The 15,742-nt window shown below is 45.4% G+C and overlaps 2 protein-coding genes across 3 annotated transcripts in view; one reads left to right on the top strand and one right to left on the bottom strand.

Moving 5' to 3' along the window:
- LOC139562714 (NLR family CARD domain-containing protein 3-like) overlaps positions 1 to 15,742 on the bottom strand; it is a 473,339-nt gene that overhangs the window by 63,148 nt on the left and 394,449 nt on the right. The window lies entirely within an intron of this gene.
- Positions 1 to 15,742, top strand: part of LOC139562716 (NLR family CARD domain-containing protein 3-like) — a 259,825-nt gene that overhangs the window by 105,507 nt on the left and 138,576 nt on the right. Inside the window, exons 6-9 of the mRNA XM_071380679.1 lie at positions 21 to 137; positions 492 to 576; positions 3,287 to 3,515; positions 3,893 to 5,684. Coding sequence (XP_071236780.1) covers positions 21 to 137; positions 492 to 576; positions 3,287 to 3,515; positions 3,893 to 5,684 — 2,223 coding nt within the window. The remainder of the gene's footprint in view (positions 1 to 20; positions 138 to 491; positions 577 to 3,286; positions 3,516 to 3,892; positions 5,685 to 15,742) is intronic.

The following is a 15,742-nucleotide window of genomic DNA, read 5'->3' as shown; positions in this document are numbered from 1 at the left end:
TTGTCTCTGTTGTGTTGAAGCCCAATCAAGCAGGAGAGACCAGCCTCCCCTGTACCCAGTTGTGTGTCCATGAAGAGTTACCAGTATATTGAACCTCCTATAAAGTTTAGAGAGGGAGACTTTTCTACTGAACAAAGGTAAGAAGAACTCATGAGTCATGGTCAGTGAGTTAAACAACACTGTCTCTCGTAATTTCTCATTTCCCATTTTCCCATTTCATTTAGTTGTTTTCATAATCCATAGGCTAATCCTTTTGTTCATTTTCATAGTCCATAGTCTGTGTGTGTGTGTGTGTGTGTGTGTGTGTGTGTGTGTGTGTGTGTGTGTGTGTGTGTGTGTGTGTGTGTGTGTGTGTGTGTGTGTGTGTGTGTGTGTGTGTGTGTGTGTGTGTGTGTGTGTGTGTGTGTGTGTGTGTGTGTGTGTGTGTGTGTGTGTGTGTGTGTGTGTGTACTCCCTGGATGAGGAGATGTAATCTCATGTTTTGTCCACAGAAACCAACAGGAGAGATCAGAGTCAGAGATTCTCAGTGGTCAGTCTTCCCAGAGTCATCAAACAGACCTGGCCTCCATATTTAGTGTATGTGGTCCTTTTATGTACATTTGTTTTTGTTTACCTCAAGTTAATCTATCAATCTGTCAATCATTTATTAACCTCTCTGGGGTAGGGGGCAGTATTTTCACGTCTGGATGAATAGCGTGCCCATTTTAAACTGCCTGCTACTCAGGCCCAGAAGCTAGGATATGCATATAGATGTAGATTTGGATATAAAACACTCTAAAGTTTCTAAAACTGTTAAAATAATGTCTGTGAGCATAACAGAACTGAAATGCAGGCAAAACCCTGAGGACAAACCATCCCCCCCCAAAACAAATTCATCCTACCACTGTTTTCAATGTCTGTCAATTTTATTATAAGGCGAAATCCTCCCCGATTGTAGTTCCTAGAGCTTCCACTAGATGTCAACAGTCTTTAGAAAGAGTTTCAGGCTGGTCTTTGCAAAAATGAGGTAGAAGTTGTAGTTTTTCTAAGTGGCTCCCATTTTGGCTGTAGTGTTTCCATGCGCATGGACGAGAGCGCGTTCTTTTTGTTTATCTCCGGTAAAGACAATAACGATTTTCCGTCTTAAATTTGATCGTTTATTTACGTATTAGGGTACCTACGGTTTGATTATAAACGTTGTTTGACTTGTTTGGATAAGTTTATTGGTAACGTTTGGGAATCATTTTGTATGCATTTTGATGGAGGGAAACCGGTGTATTATTGACTGAAGTGCGCCAGCTAAACTGAGTTTTTATGGATATTAACTTCTTATGGCTACAGGGGCAGTGTTGAGTAGCTTGGATGAAAGGTGCACAGAGGTGCCCAGAGTAAATGGCCTGCTCCTATGTCATAGTTGCTAATATATGCATATTATTATTAGTATTGGAAAGAAAACACTCTGAAGTTTCTAAAACTGTTTGAATTATGTCTGTGAGTATAACAGAACTCATATGGCAGGCTAAAACCTGAGAACTTCCACTTCCTGTTTGGAATTTTTCTGGGGGTGCCAGATTTTCAACCAAGCTCTCCTTGAAATTACAGCAAGATATTGATGTATTTTCACTTCCTACGGCTTCCACTAGATGTCAACAGTCATTAGAACTTTGTCTGATGACTCTAATGTGAAGGGGGGGGCGAAGGAGACAGGATTTAGTCACCACTGCCACGATGTGATCAAGCATTGAGGAGGCGCGTTCCCATAAGAGGGAGCTCCGTTCCATCTCTCAACTGAAGTCAATCTAATTCTCCGTTTGCTGCGTTATTCAAGATGTATGTTAACTTCTTATGGCTGCAGGGGCAGTATTGAGTAACTTGGATGAAAAGGTGCCCATTGTAAATGGCCAGCTCCTCAGTCTCAGTTGCTAATGTATGCATATTATTATTCATTAGTATTGGATAGAAAACACTCTAAAGTTTCCAAAACTGTCAAAATATTGTCTGTGAGTATAACAGAACTGATATTGCAGGCGAAACCCTGAGGAAAATCCAAACAGGAAGTGGCTTCTATTTTGAAAACTCCATGTTCCATAGCCTCCCTTTGCTGGATTTAAAGGGATATGAACCAGATTTCTTTTTCCTATCGCTTCTTCAAGGTGTCAACAGTCTTCAGACATAGTTTCAGGCTTTTATTAAAAAAAATGAGCCAGCACGATAACATCTCGTCAAGTGTTCACATGAGTTTTGCTCGCGCAACAGAGTCTGGACAGCCATTGTTTTTCCCTCTCCTACTGTGAAAGACATTTGCGGTTGATATATTATCGATTATATATTTAAAAAACAACCTGAGGATTGATTATAAAAAACGTTTGACATGTTTCTGTGGACATTATGGAAACTATTTGGAATTTGTCTGTGTTGTCGTGACCGCTCTTTCCTGTGGATCTCTGATCATAACGCGCCAAACAAACGGAGGTATTTTGGATATAAAAATAATCTTTATGGAACAAAAGGAACATTTGTTGTCTAACTGGGAGTCTCGTGAGTGAAAACATCCGAAGATCATCAAAGGTAAACTATTAATTTGATTGCTTTTCTGATTTTCGTGACCAAGTTACTTGATGCTAAGTCTACTTAATGTTTTGTCGAGCGATCGATAAATTTACACAAACGCTTGGATTGCTTTCGCTGTAAAGCATAATTTCAATATCTGACACGACAGGTGGATTAACAAAAGGCTAAACTGTGTTTAGCACTTGTGATTTCATGAATATAAATATTTTTAGTAATATTTATTGAATGTAGCGCTATGCTATTCAGCGGTTGTTGATGACACTTATCCCGTTAACGGGATTGCAGTCATAACAAGTTAACAACATTCTAAAGATTGATTCAGTACATCGTTTGACATGTTTCTACTGACTGTAACGGAACTTTTGGACATTTCGTCACGTTATAGTGGTCGCGCTTTGTGACTTTGGTTAGGGCTTTTGGTAAACAATTCCAAAGTAGCTAATTGGACATAAATAACGGACATAATCAAACAAATCAGGCATTTATTGTGGACCTGGGATTCCTAGGACTGCATTGATGAAGTTCATCAAAGGTAAGGAAACATTTATCACGTATTTTCTGGTTTCTGTTGAGTCCAACATGGCGGCTAATTTGGCTATTGTTCTGAGCTCCGTAATTTTTTTTTGAAATCTGACACAGCGGTTGCATTAAAAGGCCTTCGCTTGAAAAAGCAGTTAATTTGTTTATGAGAAAGCATTTCTTCTCTTTCTAAACTTATTTACTGTATTTATTTCAGTTGCTTGAAGAGAATATTATGACATTTGTGAAAAATGAACTGAAGAGGTTCAAGAGTATTCTTAGTCCAGAACTCCCAGAAGGCTTTGAGAGTCAGAAGCAGGACAATGAAGTGGTGGATGCTGAAGATGAGAAGCAGGAGAGCAGTGCCAGAAAGGGGGCTCTGAAGATCACACTGCACGTCCTAAGGAAAATGAACCAGAAGGAGCTTGCTGACACACTGGAGAAAAGTAAGAGCTGTCTGGCTCATGTTGATGATGATTTATAACATTTAAAAGCTGTAGCTAAAGTACAGCTAAAGTAGCTGTGTAACTCAATGATTTTGTAGCAGCCTTAACACAACACCTAGTGACCTCATCAAGTGGCAGCAGGGATGTGTTGGGATTAATTTATAGAGAGAGAGAGACAACATTAATAATACCATCAATATTAATATAATCAGTCACACCAGTCTGTAATGCATTATGAAAACATTTACACATTTATACTGTCAGTTAAGATAATAAACTATTATAATTTTAATTTTAAACTTTATAACAGTCCTACAATACCGTAGGCCTTAAAACAGACGTAATATTAATATCCTCTGTGTTATTTCTTTATTCAGATGAGCTTGCTCTGATTTGCCAACGTGAACTCAAATCTAATCTAAAGAAGAAGTTTCAATGTGTATTTGAGGGGATCGCTAAACAAGGAAACCCAACACTTCTCAATAAGATCTACACAGAGCTCTACATCACAGAGGGTGGAACAGGAGAGGTCAATACTGAACATGAACTGAGACCGATTGAGACAACAACCAGGAAACAAGCAAGACCAGAGACTGCAATCAAATGTAACGACATCTTCAAACCCTTAACTGGACAAGACAAACTTATCAGAACTGTGCTGACAAAGGGAGTCGCTGGCATTGGAAAAACAGTCTCTGTGCAGAAGTTCATTCTGGACTGGGCTGAAGGAAAAGCCAATCAGGATGTCCAATTTGTATTTTCATTCCCTTTCCGGGAGCTGAATTTAATGAAAGGGGATGAACACACTTTCATTGAACTTCTTAATCACTTCTCAATGGAAACCAAACAATCAAGAATCTCCAACTATGACAAGTACAATGTTCTGTTCATCTTTGATGGTCTGGATGAGTGCCGACTGCCCCTAGATTTCCAGAAGAACAAGATCTGTTGGGACGTCACAGAGTCAACCTCAGTGGATGTTCTGCTGACAAATCTCATCACGGGAAATCTGCTTCCCTCTGCTCTCCTCTGGATAACTACCCGACCTGCAGCAGCCAATAAGATCCCTTCAGGGTGTGTTGACCAGGTGACAGAGGTACAAGGGTTCAATGACACACAGAAGGAGGAGTACTTCAGGAAGAGATTCAGTGATGAGGACCTGGCCAGCAGAATCATCTCACACATAAAGACATCAAGGAGCCTCCACATCATGTGCCACATTCCAGTCTTCTGTTGGATTTCTGCAATAGTCCTTGAACACATGCTGAAACATAAGCGAGAAGAGATGCCCAAGACTCTGACTGAGATGTACACACACCTTGTGGTGTTTCATACCAAACAGAAGAATGAAAAGTATCTTGGGACAGAAAAGACAGGTCCACACCGGAATAAAGAGAATATTCTGTCACTGGGAAAACTGGCTTTTCAACAGCTTGTGAATGGCAATCTGATTTTCTATGAAAAAGACCTGAAAGAGGCTGGCATTGATGTTAATGAAGCCTCAGTGTACTCAGGATTGTGCACACAGCTCTTTAAAGAGGAATGTGGGCTGTACCAGGACAAGGTGTACTGCTTTGTGCATCTGAGCATTCAGGAGTTTCTGGCTGCTGTATATGTGTTCCTCTCATTCATCAACAACAATGAGAATGTAATGGACAAACTACAAACCAAGTCCAGTATCTTTTCTTTGCTGTTCAGAGACAAGCCTGAAGTTACTTTCTACAAGAGTGCTGTGGATAAAGCCTTACAAAGTGAAACGGGAAACCTGGACCTTTTCCTCCGCTTCCTTCTGGGACTCTCACTGGAGTCCAATCAGAAGCACTTACGAGGTCTACTGACAAAGACAAGAAGCAGCTCACAGACCCATGAAGAAACAGTCAAGTACATCAAGGAGAAGATCAGGGAGAATCCCTCTCCAGAGAGGTGCATCAATCTGTTCCACTGTCTGAATGAACTGAATGACCATTCTCTAGTGGAGGAGATCCAAAGCTATCTGAGCTCAGGAAGTCTCTCAGAAGACAAACTGTCACCTGCACAGTGGTCAGCTCTGGTCTTTGTGTTGCTGACTTCAGAAAAGGAGCTGGATGTGTTTGACCTGAAGAAATACTCCATATCAGAGGAAGGTCTTCTGAGGCTGCTGCCAGTGGTCAAAGCCTCCAGAGCTGCTCTGTGAGAAAATAAAATGACATATACGAACTAATCATCAAGAAGAAATGTTCAGTTTAGAGAAAAATATGTATTATAATATGTATATAATATTATATTGAAAAACATATTGAATAAATTAATTGATGTTCACATTAGTGTAACAATATGACCATACAATTCTAGGAAATCGAAGATTCATCTATATGTTATTTGAGAGAATAAACCAAATGCATCTGCCATTGTCCTTCTTCACTACTTGTTAAATTAACAGTGTGTTTGTGAAGTCATGATGATCTCTTTCTCAGCCTGTCAGGCTGTCTAGTCACAGAGAAAGGCTGTGCTTCTCTGATCTCAGCTCTGAGGTCAAACCCCTCACACCTGAGAGAGCTGGATCTGAGTAACAATGACCTGAAGGATTCAGGAGTGAAGCTGCTCTCTGCTGGACTGGGGAATCCCCACTGTAAACTGGAGACTCTGAGGTCAGTATTCCTATAGTTGGTCAACAAGTGATAACTGTTCACCAGATCCACATGTGTTTACTGTTGTATGTGTTTTTTTTTGTATTTTTTTTGTATTTCTTCTGTGTTCGCAGACTCACTGGCTGTAAACTCACAGACACATCCTGTGAAGTGTTGGCCTCAGTTCTCAGTTCAAACCCCTCACACCTGAGAGAGCTGGATCTGAGTAACAATGACCTGAAGGATTCAGGAGTGAAGCTGCTCTCTGCTGGACTGGGGAATCCCCACTGTAAATGTCACGTTCCTGACCTATTTCTGTTAGTTTATGTGTGTTAGTTGGTCAGGACGTGAGGTTGGGTGGGCATTCTATGTTTTCTGTTTCTGTGTTGGTTTTTGGGTTGCCTGGTATGGCTCTTAATTAGAGGCAGGTGTTTGGCGTTCCTCTAATTAAGAGTCATATTTAGGTAGGCGTTGTCACAGTGTTCGTTGTGGGTGATTGTCTTCCGTGTTTGTGTTATGTTTGCACCATACGGAACTGTATACGGTTTGTTCGGTTTATGTAGTCTGTTTCCTATTCGTGCGTTCTTCGTGTCTATGTAAGTTCTCATGTTTAGGTCAGTCTACGTCGTTTGTTATTTTGTATCATTTCAAGTGTAGTTCGTGTTCGGTTTTCGTCTTGTTTAATAAATATGTGTTCAAGCTTCGCTGCGCCTTGGTTCAATCCCTGCTCCTCCTCTTCGGATGAAGAGGAGGAGGACAGCCGTTACAGAATCACCCACCAATCCAGAGCCAAGCAGCGGTGTAAACGGAGTAAGGGACAGCGAAAGAAGGAGGAATGGACTTGGGACGATGTATTGGACGGTAAAGGTTGCTACACATGGGAGGAGATCCTGGCTGGAAGGGATCGCCTCCCATGGGAACAGGTGGAGGCACTGAGGAGAACAGAGGCAACCGGAGAAGGGAACCGGCGTTATGAGGGGACGCGTCTTGCACGGAAGCCCGAAAAGCCCGTGAGTAACTCCCAAAAATTTCTTGGGGGGGGCTAAGGGGTTGTGGGCCAAGGGCAGGTAGGAGACCTGCGCCCACTTCCCAGGCTAACCGTGGAGAGCGGGAGTACGGGCAGACGCCGTGTTACGCAGTAGAGCGCACGGTGTCTCCTGTACGAGTGCATAGCCCAGTGCGGGTTATTCCACCTCCCCGCACTGGGAGGGCTAGATTGGGTATTGAGCCAGGTGTCATGAGGCCGGCTCAACGCGTCTGGTCTCCAGTGCGTCTCCTCGGGCCGGCATACATGGCACCTGCCTTACGCATGGTTTCCCCGGTTCGCCTACATAGCCCGGTGCGGGTTATTCCACCTCCCCGCACTGGTCGGGCAACCGGGAGTATTCAACCAGGTAAGGTTGGGCAGGCTCAATGCTCAAGAGTGCCAGTACGCCTCCACGGTCCGGTATTTCCGGCGCCACCTCCCCGCCCCAGCCTAGTACCTACAGTGCCTACACTACGCACTAGGCTACCAGTGCGTCTCCTGAGCCCTGTTCCTCCTCTACGCACTCTCCCTGTAGTGCGTGTATCCAGTTCGGTGCCTCCAGTTCCGGCACCACGCACTAAGCCTCCTGTGCGTCTCCAGAGCCCTGTACACACTGTTTCTTCTCCCCCTACTAATCCTGATGTGCTTGCCCTCAGCCCGGTGTCACCAGTGCCGGTACCACGCACCAGGTATAGAGTGGGCTTTGAGAGTCCAGTGTGCCCTGTCCCTGCTCCCCGCACTAGTAGGAAGGTGCTTATCCTTAGCCCGGTGCCTCCAGTTCCGGCACCACGCACCAGGTCTACAGTGCGCCGTATCCGGCCAGAGCCATCCGTCTCACCAGCGCCATCTGAGCCATCCGTCTCCCCAGCGCCATCTGAGCCATCCGTCTCCCCAGCGCCATCTGAGCCATCCGTCTCCCCAGCGCCGTCTGAGCCATCCGTCTGCAATGAGCCTGCAAAGCCGCCCGTCTGCCATGAGCCTGCTAAGCCGCCCGTCTGCCATGAGCCTACAGAGCCGTCTGCCAGACAGGAGCCGCTAGAGCCGCACGCCAGACAGGAGCCGCTAGAGCCGCCCGCCAGACAGGATCTGCCAGAGCCGCCAACCAGACAGGATCTGCCAGAGCCGCCAACCAGACAGGATCTACGAGAGCCGTCAGCCTGCCATGAGCGTCGAGAGCCGTCAGCCTGCCATGAGCGTCGAGAGCCGTCAGCCTGCCATGAGCGTCGAGAGCCGTCAGCCAGCCATGAGCGTCGAGAGCCGTCAGCCAGCCATGAGCGTCGAGAGCCGTCAGCCAGCCATGAGCGTCGAGAGCCGTCAGCCAGCCATGAGCGTCGAGAGCCGTCAGCCAGCCATGAGCGTCGAGAGCCGTCAGCCAGCCATGAGCGTCGAGAGCCGTCAGCCAGCCATGAGCGTCGAGAGCCGTCAGCCAGCCATGAGCGTCGAGAGCCGTCAGCCTGCCATGAGCGTCCAGATTCGTCAGTCAGCCATGAGCTGCCCTTCAGCCAGAAAAGGCTATATACCCAGAACTGCCCCTCAGTCCAGAGCTGTCTCTCTGTCCGGAGCTGCCTTTCAGTCCGGAGTTGCCCCTCTATCATGATCTCCCTCTCTATCTTGATCTACCTCTTTATTCTCATCTATCCCTCTGTCTGGTGCTATCCCTCTGTCTTGATCAATCTCTCTGTCCCGGTGCTGTCCCTATATGTGATGTTACTAAGAAGATTTTGTGGGGGTAAAAGGAGGGTGGTCATTCTTAGGGGGAGATGGAGGCTAGGATGGATTATGGTGGGGTGGGGACCTCGCCCGGAGCCTGAGCCACCACCGTGGTTAGATGCCCACCCAGACCCTCCCCTAGACTTTGTGCTGGTGCGCCCGGAGTTCGCACCTTATGGGGGGGGTTATGTCACGTTCCTGACCTATTTCTGTTAGTTTATGTGTGTTAGTTGGTCAGGACGTGAGGTTGGGTGGGCATTCTATGTTTTCTGTTTCTGTGTTGGTTTTTGGGTTGCCTGGTATGGCTCTTAATTAGAGGCAGGTGTTTGGCGTTCCTCTAATTAAGAGTCATATTTAGGTAGGCGTTGTCACAGTGTTCGTTGTGGGTGATTGTCTTCCGTGTTTGTGTTATGTTTGCACCATACGGAACTGTATACGGTTTGTTCGGTTTATGTAGTCTGTTTCCTATTCGTGCGTTCTTCGTGTCTATGTAAGTTCTCATGTTTAGGTCAGTCTACGTCGTTTGTTATTTTGTATCATTTCAAGTGTAGTTCGTGTTCGGTTTTCGTCTTGTTTAATAAATATGTGTTCAAGCTTCGCTGCGCCTTGGTTCAATCCCTGCTCCTCCTCTTCGGATGAAGAGGAGGAGGACAGCCGTTACAGTAAACTGAAGACTCTGAGGTCAGTATTCCTGTAGTTGGTCAACAAGTGATAACTGTTCACCAGATCCACATGTGTTTACCAGGCACAAATAGTCTACATCATATGTGTTTGGACAGTGAAGCTTACAGTTTTACATTTGGTGCTATGCTCCAGCATTTTGGATTTGAGATGGAATGTTACATATTAGGTGACAGTACAGAATGTCACCTTTTATTTGAGGGTATTTTCATACATATCTGTTTCACCGTTTAGATATGAAAGCACTTTATGTATCTAGAATTCTTAATTATTTGGTCAAATTTATTTAGTCATAAGTTTAGTATTTGGTCCCATATTCCATGCCTGCAGTGATTACATCAATATGTGATTCTACTAACTTGTTGAATGCATTTGCAGTTTGTCTTTGTTGTGTTTTGGATGATGTTTTTCCTAATAGAAAATTAATGGTGAATAATGTCCTGTCATTTTGGAGTCACTTCACTTGTATTGTCAGTAAGAATAGAAGATGTTTCTGAACACTTCTACATTCATCTAGATGCTACGATAATTATGAATAATCATGAATGAGTCGTGAATGATGATGATTGAGAAAGTTACATAGGCACAAAGATCATACCCCCTCTGTTATTGGTGTTAGGTTCTAATACTCAGAGTAAAACACTCAACAGACATTATGAAAGCTTAACCAAGTTTATTCTTTCCAGAGGATCAATACAGCTGCATTCAGACAAAAACATTTTCACACAAGCACTGATATTTAACCATTCCTCATAGTTTGAGTCTCCTCCTAAAGATCTGTACGAACATCGTTTTTTTAATGCTCGGCAGGACACTAGTGATACGGGGCATACACTTTTATTTCTCCCTATAGGTGACCTGACCTCAACCCCCTCCATCACTAATACATGGCTCTCTCTCCTTATCAATGCCTGCCACATGTAATCACTTCCCTGCACTCAACACATTCTATGCTTAGTTGAATACACTATATACCCTCCTCCTATAACCCTTAACTTCTTGCAACTATAGGGGGTGCTGTTCCGCATTAGCATTTTTTGGTCTCCAAATTAAACTGCCTCGTGCTCAATTCTTGATCGTACAATATGCATATTATTGTTATTATTGGATAGAAAACACTTTCTAGTTTCTATAGCCGTTGGAATTTTGTCTCTGAGTGGTACAGAACTACTTCTACATCACTTTTCCTGACAGGGAGTCAGATTTCAGAAATTTTTACCCCTGATCTGGGATCGGTTTTAAGGTGCCAGTAGATGCTATAGAGAAACCGACACTGCCTACGTCTTCCTCTGGGTGTCAGTACGTCATCACGTTTTGAATGGATTCGATTGCGCAATCAGAGCCACTATAAAACACGAAAACGTAGAAGTACCGCTCTCTTCCTGCATGCGTCATGCGCAAAATGGACATCAGACCTGCCTCCTTCCAAATCGTTGTTTAGAGAGTGATATTTCTCCGGTCATGTTTTTAGTCGTTATAGTTGTTAAAAACATCATAATGTAGTTAATTTGAACCGTTTTATAGCAATTTATATCCGTTTAGTGCGATTTTGAGGAATTTCTTTGTTGTGCACTCTGAAACTTTGGACACGTTTCGGGGTCCCGTTCGATCGTTAGTGGATATTTCGAAGGACAGAGGACATCTATCGACCAAAAGAAGATTCGACCCAAGAAAGGATTCTTTGCCCAAGATTCTGATGGAAGAACAGCTCACAGTAAGAACAATTTATGATGATAAATCGTGTTTCTGTCGATAAATGTTAAACGTTTATGTCGCCATCTTGTTTGCTATAGCTTCGCTTGGCGCAACCTGTATTGAAAAGTAAGGATAATTTAAAAAATGTAAATCAGCGATTGCATTAAGAACTAATTTGTCTTTCGATTCCTGTCAACCCTGTATTTTTTAGTCAAGTATATGATTAGCTTTCAATTAAACTAGATCACTCTGAAAGATGACGTCAGACATTTTGAGGCTTGATTTCCTAGTATTTTCATTGTGTAACCACGGTTTTGTATGGCTAAATATGCACATTTTCGAACAAACTGTATATGTATGTTGTAAAATGATGTTACAGGAGTGTCATCTGGGACTGTAATATTTGTACGTGGGTACTGTAATATTTGTGTTGTGGAGAAATGACCAGGCAGGAGACGGGAGTACAGTTAGTTTTCGTTTAGTCAAAACCTCTCCTGCTCTACAGTTTCCCGGGCACACTCGTGCGCATGTGCATTTCCTATTAGGTGTAGTAACGTACACTGTCGTAATACATCACTGCTTAGTAACAGCATAGTAACTAATATAAATATAACTAATATAACTAATATAAACAGATGTAGATCCCAGATACTACACTCCTCCCCCATAGTGTTTAACTCCCAGAGAACAAGGTAAATATGTTAGGGAACTACTAATGCAATATCTGAACAATGCATTCTTAACATTTTTCAACTACTGGGTTGAAGCAGACTTTTCAGAGCCCAGCACAAATCCAGGGGATTATTCTGCCCCGAAGATGGAGTTTGTGTCCTAATAACTAACCCAGGTAATGTCCTTTTTCTTTCCTTTTATCTAGGACATATTAAAGTGTTTGTTTGTTTTACTGTCTGTTACCTCAAACAGCTCAACTCACAGGTCAAGCTTTTGAGGTGCCTTTCGCTGTCGAATAGGATATCTCCGCTCCTCCTGGGCTTCCGGTGGTGGGCCAGGTTCGGGTGGAAGGTCAGGCTCTGTCTCTCCCGTACGTCCACAGTCAGGAGAATAGTCCTGGGGGTCGTTATTGTTCTCTCGGCGTGTCTCTGCTGGGGCGTTGGACCGTAGCAGATGATCCACATGAACGTTGACCTGGCGATGACCAATTTGGACTTGGTAAGTCAAAGGTCCTTTGCGTTGCAAGATCACACCTGAATTCCACAGGCTCTTGGGGTGTCTGAAATCACGTACCATCACCCTCTCTCCCTCTTTGAATTCTCTGACAGTCTTTGAGTGTCTGTCATGAGCTTTCTTCTGCTGTAGCTGGTGCTTTGCCACAGTGCTTGACAAGTCTGGTTTCAACAATGTCAGGCGGGTACGTGGTTGGCGTCTCAGAAACAGTTCAGCCGGTGTACATTCCGTTACTGTGTGTGGTGTGTTACGGTAAGTAAACAGGAACCGGGGAAGCCTTAGGTGGGTGGGCACAGACTGAACCTCGAGTCTAGTCCAGGCCTTCTTTAAGGTTTGCACGGCTCTTTCCGCTGCTCCGTTTGATGCCGGATGGTAAGGTGGTGACCGGATGTGCCTTACCCCATTGTTCTTGAGAAACATTTCAAAATCGTTTGACGTGAAAGGAGGGCCATTGTCCGATACGAGCTCCTTGACTAGTCCAAAGGATGCGAACAGGTGTCTGAGAAGATTGATGGTCTTCTCAGCTGTGGTCAGTTGAGTAGGGAACACTTCCATCCACTTGGAATGGACATCGACGACAACAAGGAAATGTTGCTTGTCAATCTCGGCGTAATCCACATGGATGCGTTCCCAAGGTGTCGCAGCCCAGGACCATGGATGAAGAGGTCCAGCAGCAGGCTTGTTGCGAACAGCTTCACAAGGTGAGCAGTGGCCTACATGCTGTTGAATGTCCTGATCCAGTCCAGGCCACCACAGATAACTGCGAGCGAGTGCTTTCATTCGAGTGATCCCTGGATGTCCCTCATGCAGGTCAGATAGCAGTCTCCTCTGGAATTTTTGAGGTACCACCATCCTTGATCAGTGGACAACTGGTCTTTCTTGTCGATGAATGGACGAAGTTTATCGTCATTTACGAAGTTTGGCCAACCTCCTAATGTTAGGTCCAAGACTTTGGAAAGCACTGGATCTTTCCTTGTTTCCTCTGCTATGTCTGAAGCAGATATGGGCAGTTCGTCAATGAGAGAGATCTGGAAGACTGCTCTATCATCTTCACTGTCGGAGTCACTATTGCATGGTAGTCTTGATAGTGCATCTGCATTTGCGTGATCACTGGATCGTCTGTACTCAATCTCGTAGTCGTAGGCTAACAATATCAGAGCCCAACGTTGCATTCGAAGTGCAGCAAGGGTTGGTATAGCTGATTTTGGTCCAAGGATGGCCAACAGAGGCTTGTGATCTGTCAGCAGTTGGAACTTCCTTCCGTACAGGTATTTGTGAAACTTCTTCACTCCGAATATTATGCTCAGGGCTTCCTTCTCAATTTGAGCATAATTTTTCTCACTTGGTGACAGAGTCCGTGATGCAAATGCAATAGGGTGTTCTTCACCTGACGATAGAACATGTGAGATGACGGCTCCTACTCCGTATGGAGATGCATCACACGCGAGTCTCAGCTTCATCTCTGTGTTGTAGTGGGCAAGCCACTTGCTCTTTAGCAGACGCTGTTTGCAAGTCTTGAATGCTTCTTCGCATTGTGGGGACCAATTCCACTTTGTATCGGCCTGCAGCAGTTGGTGAAGCCGATGCAACAATGTGGACAAGTTTGCCACAAACTTTCCGTAATAGTTCAGGAGCCCCAAAAATGACCTCAGCTCTGAGATATTTGTGGGTGCTGGTGCGTTTACAATTGCTTCCACCTTGCTGTTGGTTGGGTGCAGGCCTTGTGCATCAATCTTGTATCCGAGATACTCCACTGAGTCCTGGAGGAACTCACACTTGCTGCGTTTCATTCTCCCTTACCTCACCTCGCTCATCAACTCATCCTTGACCGCTGGCTACGTCCCTTCCATCTTCAAGAGAGCGAGAGTTGCACCCCTTCTGAAAAAACCTACACTCGATCCCTCCGATGTCAACAACTACAGACCAGTATCCCTTCTTTCTTTTCTCTCCAAAACTCTTGAACGTGCCGTCCTTGGCCAGCTCTCCTGCTATCTCTCTCAGAATGACCTTCTTGATCCAAATCAGTCAGGTTTCAAGACTAGTCATTCAACTGAGACTGCTCTTCTCTGTGTCACGGAGGCGCTCCGCACTGCTAAAGCTAACTCTCTCTCCTCTGCTCTCATCCTTCTAGACCTATCGGCTGCCTTTGATACTGTGAACCATCAGATCCTCCTCTCCACCCTCTCCGAGCTGGGCATCTCCGGCGCGGCTCACGCTTGGATTGCGTCCTACCTGACAGGTCGCTCCTACCAGGTGGCGTGGCGAGAATCTGTCTCCGCACCACGTGCTCTCACCACTGGTGTCCCCCAGGGCTCTGTTCTAGGCCCTCTCCTATTCTCGCTATACACCAAGTCACTTGGCTCTGTCATATCCTCACATGGTCTCTCCTATCATTGCTATGCAGACGACACACAATTAATCTTCTCCTTTCCCCCCTCTGATAACCAGGTGGTGAATCGCATCTCTGCATGTCTGGCAGACATATCAGTGTGGATGACGGATCACCACCTCAAGCTGAACCTCGGCAAGACGGAGCTGCTCTTCCTCCCGGGGAAGGACTGCCCGTTCCATGATCTCGCCATCACGGTTGACAACTCCATTGTGTCCTCCTCCCAGAGTGCTAAGAACCTTGGCGTGATCCTGGACAACACCCTGTCGTTCTCAACTAACATCAAGGCGGTGACCCGTTCCTGTAGGTTCATGCTCTACAACATTCGCAGAGTACGACCCTGCCTCACGCAGGAAGCGGCGCAGGTCCTAATCCAGGCACTTGTCATCTCCCGTCTGGATTACTGCAACTCGCTGTTGGCTGGGCTCCCTGCCTGTGCCATTAAACCCCTACAACTCATCCAGAACGCCGCAGCCCGTCTGGTGTTCAACTTTCCCAAGTTCTCTCACGTCACCCCGCTCCTCCGCTCTCTCCACTGGCTTCCAGTTGAAGCTCGCATCCGCTACAAGACCATGGTGCTTGCCTACGGAGCTGTGAGGGGAACGGCACCTCCGTACCTTCAGGCTCTGATCAGGCCCTACACCCAAACAAGGGCACTGCGTTCATCCACCTCTGGCCTGCTCGCCTCCCTACCTCTGAGGAAGTACAGTTCCCGCTCAGCCCAGTCAAAACTGTTCGCTGCTCTGGCACCCCAATGGTGGAACAAACTCCCTCACGACGCCAGGTCAGCGGAGTCAATCACCACCTTCCGGAGACACCTGAAACCCTACCTCTTTAAGGAATACCTAGGATAGGATAAAGTAATCCTTCTAACCCCCCCCCCCCCTTAAAAGAGTTAGATGCACTATTGTAAAGTGGTTGTTCCACTGGATAT

The sequence above is a fragment of the Salvelinus alpinus genome, chromosome 32 (assembly GCF_045679555.1).
Source record: "Salvelinus alpinus chromosome 32, SLU_Salpinus.1, whole genome shotgun sequence".
In the NCBI taxonomy this organism is placed as follows: Eukaryota; Metazoa; Chordata; class Actinopteri; order Salmoniformes; family Salmonidae; genus Salvelinus; species Salvelinus alpinus.
This window is presented reverse-complemented; position numbering and strand designations above follow the sequence as displayed.